The sequence below is a fragment of the Rhodnius prolixus genome, unplaced genomic scaffold, assembly GCF_049639745.1.
Source record: "Rhodnius prolixus isolate KJV_2025 unplaced genomic scaffold, Rpr scaffold_3, whole genome shotgun sequence".
NCBI classification, from domain to species: Eukaryota; Metazoa; Arthropoda; class Insecta; order Hemiptera; family Reduviidae; genus Rhodnius; species Rhodnius prolixus.
The window spans coordinates 47,147,476-47,167,883 of NW_027411603.1; the positions used below are offsets into that span (position 1 = coordinate 47,147,476).

Here is a 20,408-nt window from a genome sequence, read left to right on the forward strand (position 1 = left end):
CGAACACTCTTGTTTCGTATTTGGTATTTACTATTAAGGCTAATGTTACAATATATATGTGGCGAGATCTTTAACTAGCATTTATTAACTTATTTAACCTTTCGCAGGCAATCGTGCTTACGCTTCCAATCAAAACTTCGCTCCTAAAGTGCGAAGTGACATACAATTTGGAGAAATTTTCTTTATATTTGCCTAACACGAAAATAATTAGCCACAATATTAAACAATTAACAGACATATTCAAATAAACATGAAAGATAACTGATTCATAATATTTTAATGTTACTATTTGATTCATACTATTTATTGATATACAATCTGACTTTAAAACAAATTAAGCAGGTAATCAAAAGAAACACTAATGTTAATGTTACAAACATATATTAATAATTTTACAAAAATATAATTCTGCGAGATATCAGTATACAGGGAAAAGTAGTTTACAAACTGGACGATAATGAGGACAATTCCTGGTGATTCCTTTTAAATTTTCAGACCAGTATCGGTACATATCCAGTACATTAGTATTGTCCATAAAAATATGGCTATTCAATGTGTTATTACATTTTAAGGTTTCCCTCTGTAAAAAAAAAAATAATAATAAAAATAAAAGAGTTGGAGCAATTCCAACAAATTAAAGATGAAAAACTAGCTATGAAATCATTTTTAGAAGTGAACTAATGAAGTTCAAACCGTTAAATAAACGAAATCGACAAAGACCCTTAAAAAATTTAAAAAACTAAAAATCATGGGGAAAGTGAACAAATGATCAACTTTTCACTAAAAATTAATCCAATTGAAAAACAAGAAAATCTTTATACTCGACTTCACCATTTATGAAATCAAGACTAAGCACGAAACCTTCCTAACTATAATACTAAAACAGAACGAATTGTCCATAATAAGCGAAAATACAGTAAAATAATTATTGAAAAAAATTGTACAAAACTTATTAGAGCTTCAAAAAATTGGAATTACGAGTAAAAACTGATCTTCTAAAATAAATATTAAATAGTCTAGTTTTACCTTAACATAATTTAAAATTTTCTTTGGTCGGCAATCTTTCAATTTGACATTATGGTTTATTGAAATAAATTGTAATATTTCTTTGAATTCATTCAGACCACAACCTTCTATTTGTGAAGGGACGTCCGTAATGTAGTATTCATTTTCTTGGATACCTGGAACGCGTGGGAAAGGTTGATGAAAATAATGCAAGTAATTAGACAAAAGTTTTGAAAATATTTGGTAAGTAATTTTTAATATATTAAAGATAAGAATAGATTTACTAGAACTGGCAAGAAAACACAAGACAAATGAAAAATTCTAGGACAAAAATTAATACACTTCGATTTTGTAGATCAATGCAGTTTGCTTTCTAAATAATAGATATTATCTTGGAAGGAGAGCAAAACATCCATCCATGGCTGCTACCACAGTTTGATTTTACTAAAAGCCTTGCGCGATAGCTGTAGAATTACCTCCAAATGGATATAATTTCTGCAGAAAGATGAGAGAAAGATGAACAAAATAAAGCTAAGATAGCAAAGATAAACAAGAAAAACCAAAAATCTCTAAGATCCCCATGAAGTAAAAAGACCCTAATAGAGACCTTAAACAGGTTTCTTTTAGATACAATCCATCATCGTCAGAGATTAAAGTTAAAAATTGATTAAAAACACAACAATGTAACTTACTATGGGCGAATTGAAAATGGCTTTGGATTAAAGGTACTTAAAAAGTAATAAAAATTATTATTTATTTACTAGTATTACTAAAAATTAAAAAAAAAATGTAAAAACTAGGCTTGTTTAACTAAATGAAATTGTGCAAATTGAGACAAAACAAAAAATCTTTATAAGTCAAAACGATCTTAAGTATTCATATACCTGGAATTTTTTCAATCCTAAATCCATTAATAGTTATTCTTTCATCAATGATTACTATAATACTTTTAAAAGTATCATCAAAATTTGACTCTAAAGAACCTAGGATGCTCCATAAACCTGGCCCAAGATCACTAAAACAAAGAACAGAGAGGGCTTAACAAATATTAAAAAAGAAAATCTGGTAGCAACTGTTATACAATTCTCTGAGTTTTCGTCCAACTTCTGTCTTTTTAATATTGTACAATTGACAGAGCTTTAATATAAAAGTTCGCTAAAATTAAGAGCTTTGAGAAAATCCCTTTCTAAAAATTAATTTATATCAAAAGAATTTCAAATAAAACTAAGGTTTTTTTTTTTTTTTTTTGTAAGTAGATGTGTACATAAACTTAATAGAAATTGTTTTAAGAGATTTAAACCAGCGGGTAAGGTTTTTTTTATTTTTATTTTTTCAAACTTCGAATTCTTTAACTCGAAATATGGCTGTGTGAAAATGTTATAGAATGGCAGTTTAGAGGAATGCCTGACCAATTGTCGACCGATCGGGCCCTCAGGAAAGTGTAACATTGGTTTGACTATTATCACAGTTTTGAGGTGTAGACTTGTAAATTGCATGATGGTTCTAAGTTCCTATCCCTTTAACAGCTCCAAGAGGCATAAAAACAGGGAAAACGCCCGGAACAGCTTTCGATGCTCGCCATCCGGTCAATCAGAGAGCGCTCAGTGTAATAGGAAGATGTCCAATGTCTGGAGCGAGGATAGTTGAGGTTAAACTAAAGTGTCACTTACGCTTAGTGAGCGGCCTAATTACTTATAATAATTTATAAGTAATTTAAGTTCCAAATTTAAGAAAACCAATTGAGCAAAATTGCCACTTTACAGTAATTTTGTTTTTTGCATTAAATAGTTCCGGGATTTTTTGTTCTAAATTTCGAAAATAGAAAGTTGTGCCAGCTTTCGCACCAGATTTGAACTATAAACATTAGGTTCATTAATACTTGATTTACTTAATATTTACTTACTTATTTTTTACGATTTTCCTAATTAAAGTATTATTTATATTTTCAGGCACGCAACTACCAGATTGGGTTTAGGCGAATAGCAAACATACTTACTACTAAATTCTTGTATTAAACTTTAAATAAAATCCAAGGCTTAGTCCGGATATCGAATCCAGTACCTCTAAGTTGTTTATCTCAGTTTTGAGGCCCTTGCCTCTAATCAGTCAACTACCGTGTCACATTACATATATAAAATATATTGATTTTTTTCCTACAACTTTACGAATTCTGCCTAGACGTTTCTCATTGCCACCTTGGCCGAAATAGTAACATTAACAACTTAAGGATTTACAGAAAAATTATTTGAGAAAATAAAAATACAATTTTAATAATTATGGCTAACCTCTGAAATATGGGTACTCTAGTATCCAAAACTTTCGAAGTAATCTTTATTTGCTCCAAATTATTATGCAATTCTATGGCCTCCTTAATCCGTTCTAGGCTGGCCGAAATGATATTTCCATCTTCTTTTATAAGAAGAACATTATCTTGAAGTGTTGTTATAAGATTTCTTGAAGGAGCTTGATAATTTATTCTGAAATGAATAATTTTTAAAAATAAAGATGTTTACTTAAACAAAAATAAATCTTTCGCACAACTACTAATTCTACAACAAAACATCCATGATAATGTAACACCATCTACCTGAGTTGTAAATATCTACAAAACAAACATTGAAAATAAGCCCTGCCTAAATAAATATGACGCTAACTTATAAACCTAAGTGTTGACAAGAAAAACTTGGCAATAATAGAGAAAATAGTAAGAAATACACAATTCCTAATTTGAAATACACAATTTCTGATTGCTTAATAGAGTTCTTTCCTATAATTATTATGTACAAAAATAAAATAAAATAAACCTACTAAAACATTAAATTAAGTATTACATTTTGATTAAGTATCGCTGGCTCAATATTACAAGGTTCTCTGTGACCGGAGGCAGGTTTAGAGAAAATCAAATTTTTAATTTTTAATCTACTATTTTTAGATAAGTTAGCGCCGCAAAATTGAGTCTAACTGTTACTTACTAATGTGTAAACTAAAAAACAAAACTGAATAATCCCCATTTCGCCTTATTTAGATTAGATTTAATTAAATATGGTTCATCATATAACTTTGATACTGAAAATGTAACATACAACCTTGTAATATTGAGCCAGCGGTATGTTGCTAACTTGGTAGTTGGACTTAAAACCAGTCTGAAAAAGTGGGCACTATTTTACTTCTTTTTTTTTACGCAAATTTATAACTTCAACTTTAATCATTTTTCTAGAAAAATTAACTGAGGAGCCGTTTTCGAGGAAGAATTGGGGTTGGCTTCCCTTTGAATTTACATTACGGTGCAATGTAGGTAACAAAACTGCATGTTGTTGATAAGAAATAAAAACTACAAAAATATTCGGAAGAGTAATACTAAAAGTCAAGTGAGTATGCACACGAGTATTTTGGAAATTAAAATTATTAGAAATACTAATAAACAATAATTCAAATTACTTAACATATAAGCACCTTTTATCCAAAGATGTTTTCAATTTGTCAATAGTTAGTTCCACTGTTGTGTTTTTGACAATTTTTTTAACTTTAACTTCTGAAGATGATGGATTGTATCTAATAGAAACTAGATTAGGTCTGTATATAGGATCTTTTAACTTCACGGGCATCTTAGGGAGTTTTGGTTTTTCTTGCTTATCTTTAGCCTTATCATCGTACATCTTTTGTTCATGTTCCTGTAGATCTCTCCATCTGGAGGCTAATTCTGCAGCTACCGCGGTGAACGTTATTCCAGGCGTTTGTTGGATTACTGGAAAAATTCGTAAAATGGAAATCTATTAATATTAGGATATTCAAGAAAAAAGAAAATAAAGGCCAAGAAAACAGCCAAGGATGAGTATTTGGGTATTCAAAATGCAGATGAAGTGATATTGTTAGTTTGAGACACTGTATCGAGTTTCAAGTAGAAAATATGGGAGTATTCTAGCAGTTCGCGTTATTAAACGTGGGAAAACCTTTAAGAAGAGGAACCCATGAAATAATGTAACCAAATAACGACTTTAAAGGCACTACCTACGAAATACGGGCATTTTAATATCTTACTTACTCATAACATTGGCCATCGTAAAAGTTAGTTAAATCAAAATATGTAAATAACAATACACCTGGAATGCAGATGCCGGATGTTTTTCACAAGACTTACAGTTTTCAGCTACTACAGTAAGACTTGCTAACTTTGAGGGGGAAGTACATGTGATTTGTCTATCGTACTAGGCGTCTGTAGAACAGGAATGAAGCTTGATAGAATCAAAGATGATCAAATACAGACAAAGGAGCGTATATCCACAAACAAAGGTATTTCAAAATATTACATACAGAGTTTGCGTGGTCTGACGTTAAAATGAATATTTACACAAACAATCAGGTTACAAAATAATCTAATAAGAAACTGCAAGAAAACACATATTTCTGGAAGAAAATGAGTCATACTACAAGTATAATCCAAATTCTGTGCTGGGGACGCCTTGTTAAGGATCGTGTTCCATAATAAAGGCGCCTTTACGGCCTACTTAGCGAATATAACGTTGCTAAACAAAGATGGACTTACGAGCACCTCAGAGGAGAAAAAGAGAAAATAAGTAGAAGTTTTAGAAGAAATTAAAAGATTTTGGAACCTCTAAAGTGCACGCGTCGTTTCTTTTTCAGACATTATGACCCCCAAAAAACCTTTTGTTTCATTTGGAATTACTCCCAAGAACAGCATCAACATTACCAAGCAGAAGACGTATCATATTGAACACTACTTCGTAATAGTTATATGTTCTTAAAACAATGAAGTAGGTGATAAGAAGTTTAACTTATTCATACTCAAACTTGGGGCCTAATTATCGTAGACAAAGCACAACAAAATTTTATACAAGAAAAATGATTAACATTGTGGTTAGAGATGCCCAGCCCTTAAATGTTCTCTAGCTATAAGCCTCTTACAGCTCACTGTTCGAAGGTAACAGTATTGCCTGTAACGAGAGAACCCGATAGAGGAGAACAGAGGCCGATAAAGCAATAAAAAAAAACTCCAATTAACTCAGATGTTGGCCTTAAAATTAAATACATTTTAAATAAGTTATAATTTCTTTACGTACTCTTTGATCGCATTTCTTTAGCAAACTTTGTAAATCCAGACAACTGCTTACAACCCATCTGACTGCTTATACTTCTTTCTGAAAGTTGAGATGTATTCGGTGAACAGGAAGGATTGTTTTCTAGTTTCCTTTTAAGAAAATTTTCTTTGCCAATTTTGACTGAACTCTACAAGTAAAAATACATAGATAATTCCCAAAATTTACTTGAAAATGCTTGATTCAAAAGTTTTAAAATTATGAAAATTTGTTTTGTTATATTTTAAAAATTACTAACTTCTATAACTTGTCCATTTATTTTAACATCACCTCGACTCCATTGGGAAATTGTTATTTCATTCATATTTATAGAAGTTTGTTGTATATTGTTTTTCTTTTCTACCTCGTTTTCGTTACATTCTGCTACTTCCTTTTGCGTGGAAGTCTTCATCACACAGTCAGTGTCACCATTCGAGCATCGCTAAATTTTGAACAGAAAATAATTTAATTAGTAAAAAGTAAGTTTTAAATGCATTAATTATTATAATTATGCTTAAAAGCTGTTATGCCCATGAATGCAAGGTATAAACAACTCTTTCCATTTTTGCTAAAATAAAAATAAAAATATTACCTTAAAATCTTCACTAAGCTTTTGTAAAATTTCGGTGGTAAAGGAATCCGCACTGCTGTCATCATTTGACATTATTCCAACTAATTCTTCACCACTGTTTATCTTTTTTTTTACTTCATCAATTGAAACGGTAACATCTTTTGTAATTAATTCAGATCTCTTAATACCAGACAAATCAGTTGCAATCTGATCTAAAACTGGCACTAAATCATCAAGATTTTCATTAAAATTAAGCGAATCATTTCCTACTTCAATCTCAGTCCGACACATATTATTTTCTGAATGATTTAAAGTTGTTAGAGAAATCATTGCATCGCTACTATTTTTTTCATTATCTAGCACATTTAAATAACTTGATGGTACTTTAATTTGTGCATGAAACAACGAGGTATCTTTGATATGTACAGAATCTTTAACAGTTTCATCAATATTACTATTTTCTGATTCATTTAAAGATTTGTTAGGTGACTCGGTTTCAATTTTGTTAGTTTTTTTAGCAACTTTAGTTTTGACAGGGGTACGCTCGGTGTTTTTCCTTTTTAACCCACTGTCAGAGTGATTTTCGTCAGTGCTTGGTTTTGGAGGTTCTAAAGCACCAACATAGTAGAGTACTAATTGGTCTTTGAGCACTTTGACAACACATTCCTTTGAACAAATCAAATAAAGTACAAATAATTATCTGAAGTCCTCTTCAGGGCAGTAAAATAAATTCAATTAAATTAAAAACTATAAATTATTACTTACCAAATCTTTGATTATTACTTTAGTTTTATTGGGTTCTAGATTAACGTCTACACAATTTGTTGGCAGAGTAATAGCTACTAAACAAAATGGATTCTTATTTTTAGGTATTGTACTCCCGAAAAATTGATAAATTTCTTCTTGAACTGCCTGCAAAAAAATCTAGCGTTTAAAATTAGAAGTTAAAAAAAATAAAGAAAGGATTTAAGATAGAAAGTATGAGAGGACTTAATGATAATTTATTAGGGTCAAAATCGAAAGAAAATACGTTAGGAATCGTTGCTGAAGAAATTCTAATACACCTACATATATTAGATAAGATTAAATTCTGATGACCGAGGTATATTTTAAATGAGGTCTTAAAATAGAATTGTCCAGCAGATAGCAATATCCTAGACACAAAAGTTGCGAATATTGAGGAAAATAAACCCAGTCATCTGCATGACACTAATTTTGTAAATATTGCACAGTAAAATAAGTTTCTGATCAAATTATCATATTCTACAATAGCTCAAAGAAACTATTGATACATAGAAAATAGTCTGAGGTAACTCATTCTAGGTCAGCGCAACTTAATTTATAAATGAAGAAACTATGGATTGTTTTCAAATTTATCAAGGTTTATTTCTATATCATCACAATTCAGGAAAACACTCAATCAGAGATATGGGGTCCAATATGGGAAGACAAAGAAGAACAATTTAACCTCATCAGCAAAAAGAAGACGGAGATTTCTATCTAAGAGAACTAGAAAAATATTATTCCTCGAAGGCGAAATATTAAAACTATTAAAATACGGAGTTTTTTTTGTTAAACTGTAAAAACTCTAATTGGTCAAGTATAACTGTGAGAAGAGTGTGCGCAAATATAGTCAAAATAAAGTTGGAAATAATTTAAAAGGAATAAAATATAAACATTTCATATGTATCAATAAATTAATAAGTAGTAAATGAATCACCTTCTCTATTTGTTTATTTTTCACTGGTCTAGAATTGACAAATACATTTATAGGTTCAATAGCGAGCCCGTAACATGTATTCCAAACGTAGCACTCTTTCGAAGGAACCATTAACTGGATTGTCAGCTGAAATATAATACAATTATTATTTGGGTGGATAAATTGGCACTAGAATCTAACAGCTCACTCCCAGTGTTAAACCGGCACTGCGTAAAACTTTTTTTATTAATACTCTATTTAGTGAGAAAAAATACATTTTTTAAAAAAAATATTTTATTGAAAGTCACAACTGCAACAATCGTTGCAACAAGCAATTGTGACATAAGATAACAATATCATGAATGATTTTTGGGGAATATCGAGGTGCGGTCTTAAATAAAAACAACTTTTTTGCTATATTTTTACAATTTTATCTATATTAGTGTAATATTCCTTTTGTACAGACCCTGAAGAAGGTAGTAAAAATTACCGAAATGTTGGTATAAAGCAAAAAAGTTGTTTTTATTTAAGACCGCACCTAAAAATCAGCTGGGTGCTAAAATAGTGAATATACGCGAATATTTTTGCTCCTCGTTAAATACTTAATTAAAGTAATTTTGATTGCTTTTTAGTGCAAATTTTGTGTTCTAAAAAATTTGTTAACTATATTTTATTAATTCGGTGTATATATATTTAGTTTATTAGTGTTATTGCCAATTTCCTTCTTCCATTAACTTTACTTGACTTTTCTTTTCTTTCCTCTGACTTCTCTTCTCTTTCCTTCTTTTCAATAAACTTAAAAAGAGACTTTATTCTTCGTTGTAATTAACTTTAGTCTTGATATTTGCAAACAATTAGTTCAGTGAAGTGAGAAGTGAGACTTTAGAAAAGGTTAGGTAATTATACAGTTTTTTCTTAATAAAATAAACAATAAAATAAAGTGTAGAAATCCCATATTCGGCCAGCTTAGACAATGGCTCTAAGTGACACCGATATGGGGGGAGTTTTTACCTCGGGGGACGAATCTACTACCTCCTCAGTGAACAAACCAAAACGCTCTTCAGAGATGGCCAAGCTCTCACCTGGGAAAGGAAAACTAAAGAAACAAAGCAAGAAGACTGTTCCGGTCTCCTCGCCGCCACTAACTCGTCAGAGAGGCGTATTGTCTCAGTCAACCTCCCAACAACAGATTTCATTTCCTCAACAGCAGCAGCAACAACTCTTACAAAATGTACAGTATGTATCCGATTTTGCCACCCACAACAAATTTAGCGTCTTGCAAGAGGTTAGCGATCCATCCACCAATGATAATAAGCCACCCCCTATACACGTGTACAAAATCAATAATTTTATGATGCTGAATGACCATCTGAAAAACTTAATAGGAGCCAATAATTATTCATGCAAGTCTCGTTTGGACAATATACTGGTAACTACCCATACTATTGAGGCCTATAGGAAAGTTGTCCACTATCTGAACGATCAAAACATTGAATACCACACTTATCAGCTCAAGAAAGATAAGGCATTCAGAGTAGTTCTGAGACATCTGCACTACACAGTTCCTCCAGAGAACATAAAAGAAGAATTGCAACAAATAGGGTTCAACGTGAGAAACGTCATAAACATTCGACACCCTGTCCACAAAAATCCGCTACCCCTATTTTACGTTGACTTAGAGCCAGATACCCACAACAAAAATATATTCAACGTCACTGGACTACTCAACACAATAATAAAGGTAGAAGAACCCTACAAAACCAAAGAAATAGCGCAGTGCAAGAGATGTCAACAATACGGACACACGAGGGCTTACTGTCACGTAGCCCCGAGATGCGTTAAATGCGCTGGTCCTCATCTATGGGAAAACTGCAGCAAATCTCCTGATACACCTCCCACATGCGCCTTATGCTCAGGATCACACTCATCTGCCATCCGAGGCTGTGAAGTTCACAAAGAACTTCAAAGAGTTCGTCGGGAAAGAGAAATTGCCCGAGGACACCTACCCTCTAGAGGCAATCACCCTCAGCCTCCTCAAACGTCTGCTTTCAAGGATTTCCCGGCTCTCCCGCAAACAGCGCGCCAACGACCTCAGCAACAACAGTATCGGCCTCAATCGCAACAGCAGTCACACCTACAGCAGCAATCGCAACCATTGCAGCAGCCCTTCAACCAACCAGCTACCAGAGGGCTCTCTTATTCGGAGATCACGAGGTCTTATTCTCCGTACTCACCTCTTCTTCCTCAACCTCCATCTACACAACCCGACCTAACGACAGTTCTCAATTCATTTTTCCAAAGGTTCGAATCCCTCCTCACTCCACTCGTTAATCTTCTAAACACTTTAGTTAGTCAACTACTTCCTCGTCTCAACCCTTGACCTCTCCTACTCAACAATCCTTAACTATCCTACTTTGGAACGCCAATGGGTTGAACTCCCACAGAGACGAACTTGACGCTTTCTTACACGACAAACGTATCGACATAGCTTTACTTACTGAAACCCACTTTACCAGTAGATCAAACTTTTACATTACTGACTATAAAACATACAGGACTGACCATCCCGATGACACAGCTCACGGTGGTGCGGCAATCCTAATTCGCAATACTCTCTCACATCATAACCTTCCTCCAACATCTACTGACTATCTCCAATCATGCAGTATCTCCATATCCGCACATCCTCATAACTTTAATCTCGCAGCTGTCTATTGCCCTCCAAACAAATCCATATCTCAACAACAGTTTGTTTCATTTTTCAAAACACTTGGTCCCAGATTTCTGTCCGGTGGAGACTACAACGCCAAGCACCAACAATGGGGATGCCGCACTATAAATCCACGTGGCCATACTCTACTAAATGTTCTTCACGCCCAAAATTACAGCGTAATATCACCGGATCGTCCTACGTACTGGCCTACATCTCTATCTAAGCTCCCTGATATCCTGGATATTTTTGTCACTTATCGGATGTCTCAATACTATGAAATCTCCACTCTAACTGAACCTTCCTCAGATCACAGCCCCGTACTGATTACTCTTAATATAAATCCTTTTCTTAGTACTCCTAAACCATCTCTGATATGTGGCCCGGTCGACTGGAAGAAATTTCAATCTATATTACAGGAGTCATTAAATCTACAAACTGTACTTAAAACAAGTGAAGACATAGACAACTCTGTACAACACTTCACAACATCAATACAAAACTCCATTTATCAATCTGCATCACATACCAGAAAACAACATAATCACACTACTAATTTACCACTATACATAAGACAACTCATCACAGATAAGAGACGAGCACGAGCCGTATGGCAGCGCTCCCGCTATCCCTCAGACAAACAAATCTTTAACAAACTTACCCATCTACTCAGTACTGAACTACAGCTCTTAAAAAATGAACGTTTTGAAAACTATACACTATCACTGACTACCGAAGACAAATCTCTCTGGACCGCTTCAAAAAGAATCCTCCGATACAAACCAGTACCCTCCCCACTTCGACGTAGCGATGGATCATGGGCTACTTCCGATGGTGATAAAGCTGCTCTCTTTTCTTCTCATTTTTTAAATGCATTCACTCCACATTCTGACATAATCGACTCTCAATTCCAACAATCTCTCTTACAAGATCTGGACACACCTCTCCCTCTCTCACTCCCACCCAAACCATTTTCACCTTCTGAGGTTCAGTACGTCATAAATCATCTTTCACGTAAGAAAGCGCCTGGATTTGATCTCATTACTCCAACCATTCTCTGCAATCTTCCCAAAAAAGCCGTGGTATTTCTGACTTCCATATACAACGCAATTCTCCGAACAACCTACTTCCCTGTCTTGTGGAAGTACTCCATAATCCGTCCTATCCCAAAACCTAAAAAACCTCATCAACATCCTTCGTCTTACCGTCCAATTAGTTTATTACCAGTACTAGGAAAAATTTTCGAAAAACTTCTTCTCAAACAAATCCTTCCTATCCTCGAAAACTCTAAAGTGATCCCAGATCATCAGTTTGGATTTCGACGTAACCACTCTACTATTCAGCAATGTCATCGAGTAGTGGACATAATTGCATCCTCTTTTGAAAAGAAAGATTGTTGTTCAGGGGTTTTCCTTGATGTACAGCAGGCCTTCGATAGAGTATGGCACACTGGCCTCTTGTGGAAGCTTAAAAATATTTTACCTGCCACGTTTTATTTAATCATAAAATCTTACTTGTCCGACAGATACTTCCGAGTGCAAATAGGATCTTCTTTCTCCCCACTAAAACATATCGACGCTGGAGTTCCACAGGGCAGCATTCTGGGTCCTATTCTCTACTCCATTTACACTTCAGACATACCAACAGATCCTAACACTACACTTCTCACATACGCAGATGACACCGCCTTACTGTCCACTAATCATGATCCTGTTCTTGCTCACAGAAATCTGCAATCTCATCTCTCCTCTTTAGAGCAATGGTTCAAGAAATGGGCTATAAAGCTTAATGAAACTAAGTCGCAAAACATTACCTTCACTCTTCGGCGCATTACTCTTCCTCCAATCATCTATAACCTAACACCTCTACCAATAGTAAACGTTGCCTGCTACCTTGGGCTTTACTTAGACCGACGACTTTCTTGGAACCCCCACACTAGACTTAAAAGAACAGAACTGAACAGACGCTATCGACTACTTAAAAGACTCTTAGACGACAGATCAAAACTCTCTCTGGACAACAAAAGACTGATTTATACTTCTATTTTGAAACCCATCTGGGCGTATGGAATAGAGCTGTGGGGTTCAACCAAACGCTCCAATCTCCAAAGGATTCAATCTCTACAATCTAAAATACTTCGAACTATTGTTCACGCTCCTTTTTATGTTTCAAACCTGACTATACACACTGACCTTAACATTCCTTTTGTCACACAAGTTGCTAAAACAAGATACAGAAAACTCCACTTCAACCTGCAATCTCATATAAATCCTCTAGCTAAAAATCTTTCTTCTAGAACTCTTCCTGACAACCCGACAAGACGTCTTAAAAGACAGTGGCCTCGTGATCTCCTCCCAAGTGAAGAGAGTGACTAACCATCCAAATATTAGGGAGTGTTACCACTGGGTAACTTCTCCACTCGTTACTTATCATTTATTACTCCATTGAATCATTGTTACTTATAGCGCTAACGCGCTGATTGTAGCACAATAAACGCAAAAAAAAAAAAAAAAAAAAAGACCGCACCTCGATATTTCCCAAAAATCGTCTATCAACAACAGTCGAAAAAACCAAAACCATCATTGAATATCATGAATACGGATAAAAGAAGGCACCAAGTGGTGCCACCCCATTAACGTGATCTTACTATTCTGCTTTTATGTTGAGAGTAGATCTCGGGGGCCATCTTCTCTTCAATCTTCTTGGAGGTTCACCTGGTAATGCGGAAGAAGATAGGTGTTCTATTAGAGGGTTAGGATGAGCTGATGTAGAGGGATGAAATCTGAGAAAGCGAGATTTAGCAAGATCCTCTCTAGAAAAAGTTCATTTCTCGAATTTTAAATAATTACGCAAACAACAGATATTGGGAGTCAACTTATGTAAACTTGCGAAAACATAATTTTTAATTTGCATTTTTATACTTACATTACCCTCACTGTGGTTGATTTCATATAGATTTTTCGAGACAGTATGTGGTATAACTTGGACCAAACATTCTTGCACAGAACTGACAGCACTCTTTTGCCAAATACGGAATTTATTGTGATGTAAAACTATTCTTAGACTTGGATGTATTAAACCGAATGATTTTACAATATTAGCCACTGAGTTCAATTCTTGTGTTTTTCTTTTGCCACTTGTAAGAAATTGCTTTCTTACAGGTAAATTTTTGAACAATCCTTGGACAGTGATTATAGTACCCAGCTGAAGAAGCAAAAACAAAAAAAAAAAGGTGATATTTTAAAAGTACTACAGATATTTTTATGTAATTCCAGGTGTAAAACTTACTAACATTCAAATGGGATATTCGGGAAGATATTACGTTCCCGTTACTATCAAAAGAATAAGTTTTCGCCAAGTCATCTCGCTTGGTCTTTGTGGTAACAGTTACTTGGGATAATGTACACAATGAACTCAACGCTTCACCACGAAATCCATAGCTTTCTAAATGATCTAAAAGCAGAAACAATTAAGCAAAATTAATAGGAATCTAAAATCTACGTACTTTAAATTTATGAATAATGATAAAGATGATTAATATACAAAATGTGATACCTAACCCAGATCACCGAAGTCTCTTATTTTTGACGTATACCTGCACTGACACATATAAGGAACATCTTCACTTCGGATTCCTTTACCATTATCTTTTACTTCAATTTTTTCATATCCTTCATTTTCCTTAACATATATAACAGGATATCATTAAGAAGAAATTTTATCATAGTAATAATAATTATGATATATATATATATAAACGACTTTCTCAAAAACTACAAACGTTTCCTTCCAGTTAACTTATTACAAAACTGGTCATGGTCTATAAAGTGTTATAAAAGTCTGTAAATATATACATAGATTGTATTTCCAAAATTGAAAAACGAATTTTGATTAAACTATTTTTAAAAGCAAACTAAAAAGAACACACAAATGTAATTAAAGAGTACAATTTCATTCAGTTAAATAATAAATTAACAATTCACAACAGATATTGATTATAGTTAAATTTCTTAAGTACAAACAGCATACCAAGCTTTTTTTTTTTGCAAAATTTGACGAATCTCAACTAAACCTCATTTAGCCAACATTTTTAAATCTTTAAACCAGTTTAATGAACTATAATGAACTTCTAATTAGAATATTTATATAAGTAAACTTTCCAGATTCAGTCATTCAGACTGTAAAAACTCAAAATTAACTCACCAACGTAATTTCAATATTTGATGCTCCAGCATCGATTGCATTTTCTACCAGCTCTTTCACGGCAGTTGAAACTGAGGTAATAACCTGGCCGCTGCTTAATAACTTGATAGTTGAAGCAGGTAAACAACATAAAGTTGACTGCTTCTTACTGTCATCTGTACGAAATAGAAATTGACTAACATAATTCTAATTATAAAACAAAAAAAAGTTTACTTTTTACCTTCGGTTTCCATTCTATTAAGAATACTTAATCACCAAATTCCAGTGTCATTTAACACGCCATCAACTAGCAAGTAAAACTGAATGTTTAAAATCTCAAGTCCTCTACAATGCCAAGTGCGAAGTTAACATAACCTTCTTTACACCCAATTTTATAACCTTCTACAAAAGAAAGAATACTGCATTGCCAATGTTCAAAATTAGTCAGTTATTTCCAGTTAGACTCTATAATTTATTTTTACATCGATTTCATTTTTAATAATTAAATTTGTACAGAGGGATAAAAATGAATAGGAATTAGGTACATAAAAAAAAATTATAATTTTGTAACTGAGAAAGTTAAAGTAAAATTAGTATTTAAAATCCGATTAAAAAAAAAAAAAAAATCTAGACTAGATCTGAGATCCATTTCCTTAATTTTGAAATAAATGTAGCTTAATAAGAGGAACAAATATGTATGTAATAAAACTATTCACATGAAACGTACATACTCTGTCCACCAATCGGTACATTTCATGCAGAACGAAATTTTTTTTTTTGTTCAACTTAGGATCGCAGTAATTTCAATATTTTCTAGAATCTTGATTGACTGCCTTCTGAACACGGACTTCTTCATTCCTGATAACACTGCATTTTCTCAATTACTGTGTGCTGTTGACACGGAATGGAAATTCTTTGCGTGAGCAAATTCGCTGCGTTTTCGCAGCATTCGGAAGTTCAAGTTTTACGATTAGCAACATATTTCGACACAATTGGTCAAATACGTCACCCCATGTTTTATTACAAAATTTATGAACTATTTCCGGTTTATCTTTTCTCTCGTTTGTCGCTGAATCATCATGTGAAGATGAGAGTAACAACACGAGTTCATTGGGCTTCGCTTTGTACGGTTCTGCTGTGACATACGGCCTAAAAAATAATAAAGATGAATCTTGCTTTCGATTTTAATATTTATGAAAATGTTAATTTTATGACACAGAAAAATATCAAGAGGAAAATTTCAGAATTCTTCGCGAGGAAGACAACAAAGGGTCTGAATTACAAGTAGATTTCCCTTAGGGGCAGGCAAATTTGGTAATCTCGAGTCAAATTGATAACAGAAAATCTACTTATATTCAATCAAGAGTCGAAATGGCTCCAAAAAATTTACGTGCAGTGCTAATCTGGAGTTAAAATAACTCTTATGATTCAAATAAACCATAGAAGAAACAGAACTATAGAATTTATATTAACTACAGCAATAGAAGGAAATATTGAAGGAAATTAATCCTCCTGGCTTTGGTGATCGCTAATAATTGATGAGATTAAGTCCATACTACCAACATATGTAATTGTAACGATCTGTCGAGAAGTACGCTTCTAAATGCTGGACATTAAGCAGAAACGCGAATTCTTCCAACTTGAAGTTTGCGAGAAAAGCCCTCCTTAAGATCTATAGGGCTGTTATAAAAGAGGGTCAATAGTGGTGATGAAGATCACTGTAGAAAGCTATATATAGAGGAGATGTGTGTATTGTTTATAGAATTAAATTCGCTGGGTTGAACATCAGGCAAGGTTGTAGCCACTCATAAAAGAATATTGAACGCACAGACCTAAGTTGTGATGGGTTGATGTAAACTCGAAGATGCCCATATTCTTCTCAGAGTACATAATACGAAAGATGCACAAGATAGGGACATCTAGCGATCTACAAGTATGTTGGTAGAAGCCAAGACTCGTGAAATTGGATTGTAGCGCCAATAATAAATAAATGTATTAAAAATATCTTTTACATACAATAAAATTTGCCAGTATTTTTTTTTAAATGCAACAATTGCGTAGTAGAGCTGAAACTCTTCAAAACTTGAAAAAAAACCACTAATTATTGTGCAAGCTTCACTTGATAAAATTCGTCGTCAGAGTTCTGTACTTTTGCTTTTAAAAGAAAGAGAGAACCAAATCTGTCTTTTTCTTGCAGTAAACAACTTTTCTCACCAAATTAAATTTTTTAGAAATCATGTTAGCTCTTAGCTGTAATGATACTTCTATCAAACTGATGCATTTAATCATGTGCATATAAATCTTATCGTCCTAAATAAATCTGGTTAAGGAAGTTTATACTTAACGTTTTTTCCATCTCTTACCCGTAGTACTTCTTCTTAGGGAATAATAATATCTTTTGTTCGTTAAATTAAGATACATAAACATGAGTCATGAGCAATTCTCTCTTCTTTATAAAAAGGAACAAATCTGTTTCACACTGCTGTGATTTCCGCTAACAAAAAGCCCATTTTGTTGTACTTAATTCCAGAATGTGCTTAGATCCATACCTTTGACTTGCTGCATAGAGTGAGAATCCTATTGATTATACGTTTTTTAGTATCGTTTGTGCGTTTAACTGCTAAAAAAGCACTTTTAGAATCAAGAATAAAAAAATGACATATAGGATTAGTTATAGAACTAATAGAAATAAAACAATAGAACACTATTCTAATAACAGTTATGCCATTCTATTCTTCACTATGTTAATACAATAAATATTCAAGAGAAAATACGGTGCAAACTATAAAGTAAATGTTCATAAGTTTATATAAAAGCAATGCCATGTTTGTTGGTCGAAAGGACGAGGTTACTTGTTCTTTTAATGGTTATATGATGTTGTATTAAATATTAATGCTATAATATTGTAATTAAAAAAATTAGGAGTTAGTAAGTTTAGAGCACTTAGGTTTGCTTTTATTTTGTCATACTTACTTTTATCAGATATATCATCAAATTTTTGAAATTGGGTTTTACTTACTTATTGTACTTACTTTTAATAACTTATGACATTAGAGATCCAGAGGATCGGATTCTTAGGTTCAAATCTAATATGTTAGACGTGCTTCATGAATAGATAAATAGGATTTGCCTAAAACAGGCTACAAAGGTTTGTTCAATCACTTTTATTGATGAAGAAATTTCATTTATAAGATTTTTGGAGTTTATAGATGTTGTCTCACTGATAAGTTGAAATTTTAGAAAATTATAATAACCCATATTTCAAAGAATATGCTTAAGAGGTGAGTAAGCAAATTATTTTTGAAATGAAAACACACAATCACAGTTTTTGTTATACCCTATAGTGTTGACGACAAATTATAATGCGTAGCCAATAGGCGTACACCAACGGGGAAGGCTACGCAATAAACTATGTAGGAAAACAATATTTTTTCCCCTACAAGTAGTAAGTGAATTTTTTGTTTGTTCGTTATTTTTTCTTGGCGCATCAACGTTTTTGATAATTGGCGTCCGGAGACCTCACAGTGATGAGGCGTCCGCAGTGTTCTTTCGTTACAGACACAAGACTGCCCATCACCGGCTAATGTGCTGCAGGCGGTTCTCCAGAAAAGAGAAAGTAGGCTCTCTTTAGTTACAACTTCATCGCGTTTGAGGTTTTTATATTCCTTGTTCTACTCTTTCCAAAAATATAAAAATAAACAATTTTCTTCAATGAGTTCTTTCTCTTATTAACCAAAAATTCAAATATTGTAGAAGCAATCTTATACAAACATAAGGCAAATAAATAGTCGCATATAGCAAAATGAAGAAAAGAACATCTACTCACTTTGTCAAGGCATTGATTTTGAACAAATTCTTCTATTTCACTTATTTTTCATTTTCATTGAGCGAATCCAAATTTCTTTGCTTCATTATTATTATTTTTTATTACTTTTTAAACAGCATCATCTAAAAAAAAAAAAAACAAATCTAGAATAAAACAGTACACGATTTTCTTTGGTTTTTGTCATTATTAATGAGAAATTTAATTATTTCTTATTATTTAGAGTAGAATAAAAAAAGAAATCTACCCAATCCATTCCACAGAAGTACCTTTAATAGAATTCTCTAAGTTAAAGTTGCTTAATAAATGTTATAGATCTGTACGTACGAAAATAGTTTATAAATAAGAAAGCAAATTGGGCCATTTTTCAATAAAATATCAAAATCAAAAATCCATTCGAAATCCCAAGTTTTAAGCATTCTTTTGGAGGATACTCTATCCAGGCGAGGTAAATAATGCGGAAGTTTCAAACTGTTGATACAATTTGCAGCGGTAATATTCACATTGTGGACGGTCAGTGGTATCTGATTCCCAGTTTTGCTCAGGGCTCGACCACAGGTAAATTTATTGCGATCTCCTCCAAGCCTGTCCAAACTATTAATCTAATTGTATAGTTCAAATGGTGTCGAAGTTTTGACCAATCAGCTCGAAATTTCTTTAAATCTGCTACGTTGTCCATCGTTTTTCAGTTCGCTTCTTAAGAATTCTCTATCAATATAGAAAGGGTGACTTTCACTATTCGACGTTTTACAATGTCTTAAGGAAATCATCGAAAGTGAACATTCTTGCACAACCTAGCTAGTCAAATCACTGAGCATGCGTGAAGATGATTTATCTGGCCTGATATGTTTAAACCAATTAAGAAGCAAGAACTCTAGTCAAACACTTAGTTTAGTAACTATTAGTCGAAACAAAACTGAGAGTGTGGAATTCATTTTAATGTACGAATTCACCAACTGTAAGGTTTGAATAAGAGTTACATATTTTCAGGCGGTGCTTATCGTCCAACTACCATTTACTAGGTGTCGTGGACGGAGTTACATATTTTTTGATACATCGAGTTCGTAGAAAATTTATTATACAACTTTTATAGTGAGAGCAGTATAATAAGTGTTACCGATAATGGAGGGACCCCACTGGGTGCCTTCTCCACTCAAATATCCTCATGTTGTGTTATCATTTATCACATTTACTCGTTGAATCAATTGTTGTGAATTGTAAATATCAATAAAAGATTTACAAAAAAAACAAACAATTAAAATGATACTATTTTAGTGACTCGATCTATTAGAAAAATGATTAGAAACCCAATTTAACGAGAAGGA

The 20,408-nt window shown here is 33.2% G+C and overlaps 1 protein-coding gene across 5 annotated transcripts; it reads right to left on the reverse strand.

The window, feature by feature from the left end:
* Nucleotides 1–361: 361 nt before the first annotated feature.
* LOC141453212 (PMS1 protein homolog 1-like) lies at nt 362–20,396 on the reverse strand. Of its 5 annotated transcripts, none has more exons than XM_074126145.1 (15): nt 19,087–20,396; nt 15,282–15,436; nt 14,639–14,759; nt 14,371–14,531; nt 14,004–14,282; nt 8,390–8,515; nt 7,435–7,581; nt 6,691–7,335; nt 6,358–6,540; nt 6,084–6,249; nt 4,459–4,750; nt 3,291–3,482; nt 1,890–2,020; nt 1,027–1,181; nt 362–580 (listed from the first exon to the last, which is right to left on the reverse strand). In XM_074126145.1, the coding sequence occupies exons 3-15, from the start codon at nt 14,685–14,687 to the stop codon at nt 419–421; spliced, it is 2,688 nt and encodes an 895-aa protein (XP_073982246.1). In that variant the 5' UTR covers nt 14,688–14,759; nt 15,282–15,436; nt 19,087–20,396; the 3' UTR covers nt 362–418. The 5 variants fall into 5 exon arrangements, 3 of the variants coding, with proteins under 3 accessions (XP_073982246.1, XP_073982244.1, XP_073982247.1); XM_074126143.1 differs by lacking the exon at nt 19,087–20,396 and adding an exon at nt 15,502–15,662; XR_012457847.1 differs by lacking the exons at nt 362–580; nt 19,087–20,396 and adding exons at nt 1,346–1,500; nt 15,502–15,662 and having other exon boundaries at nt 1,043–1,181.
* Nucleotides 20,397–20,408: the final 12 nt, after the last annotated feature.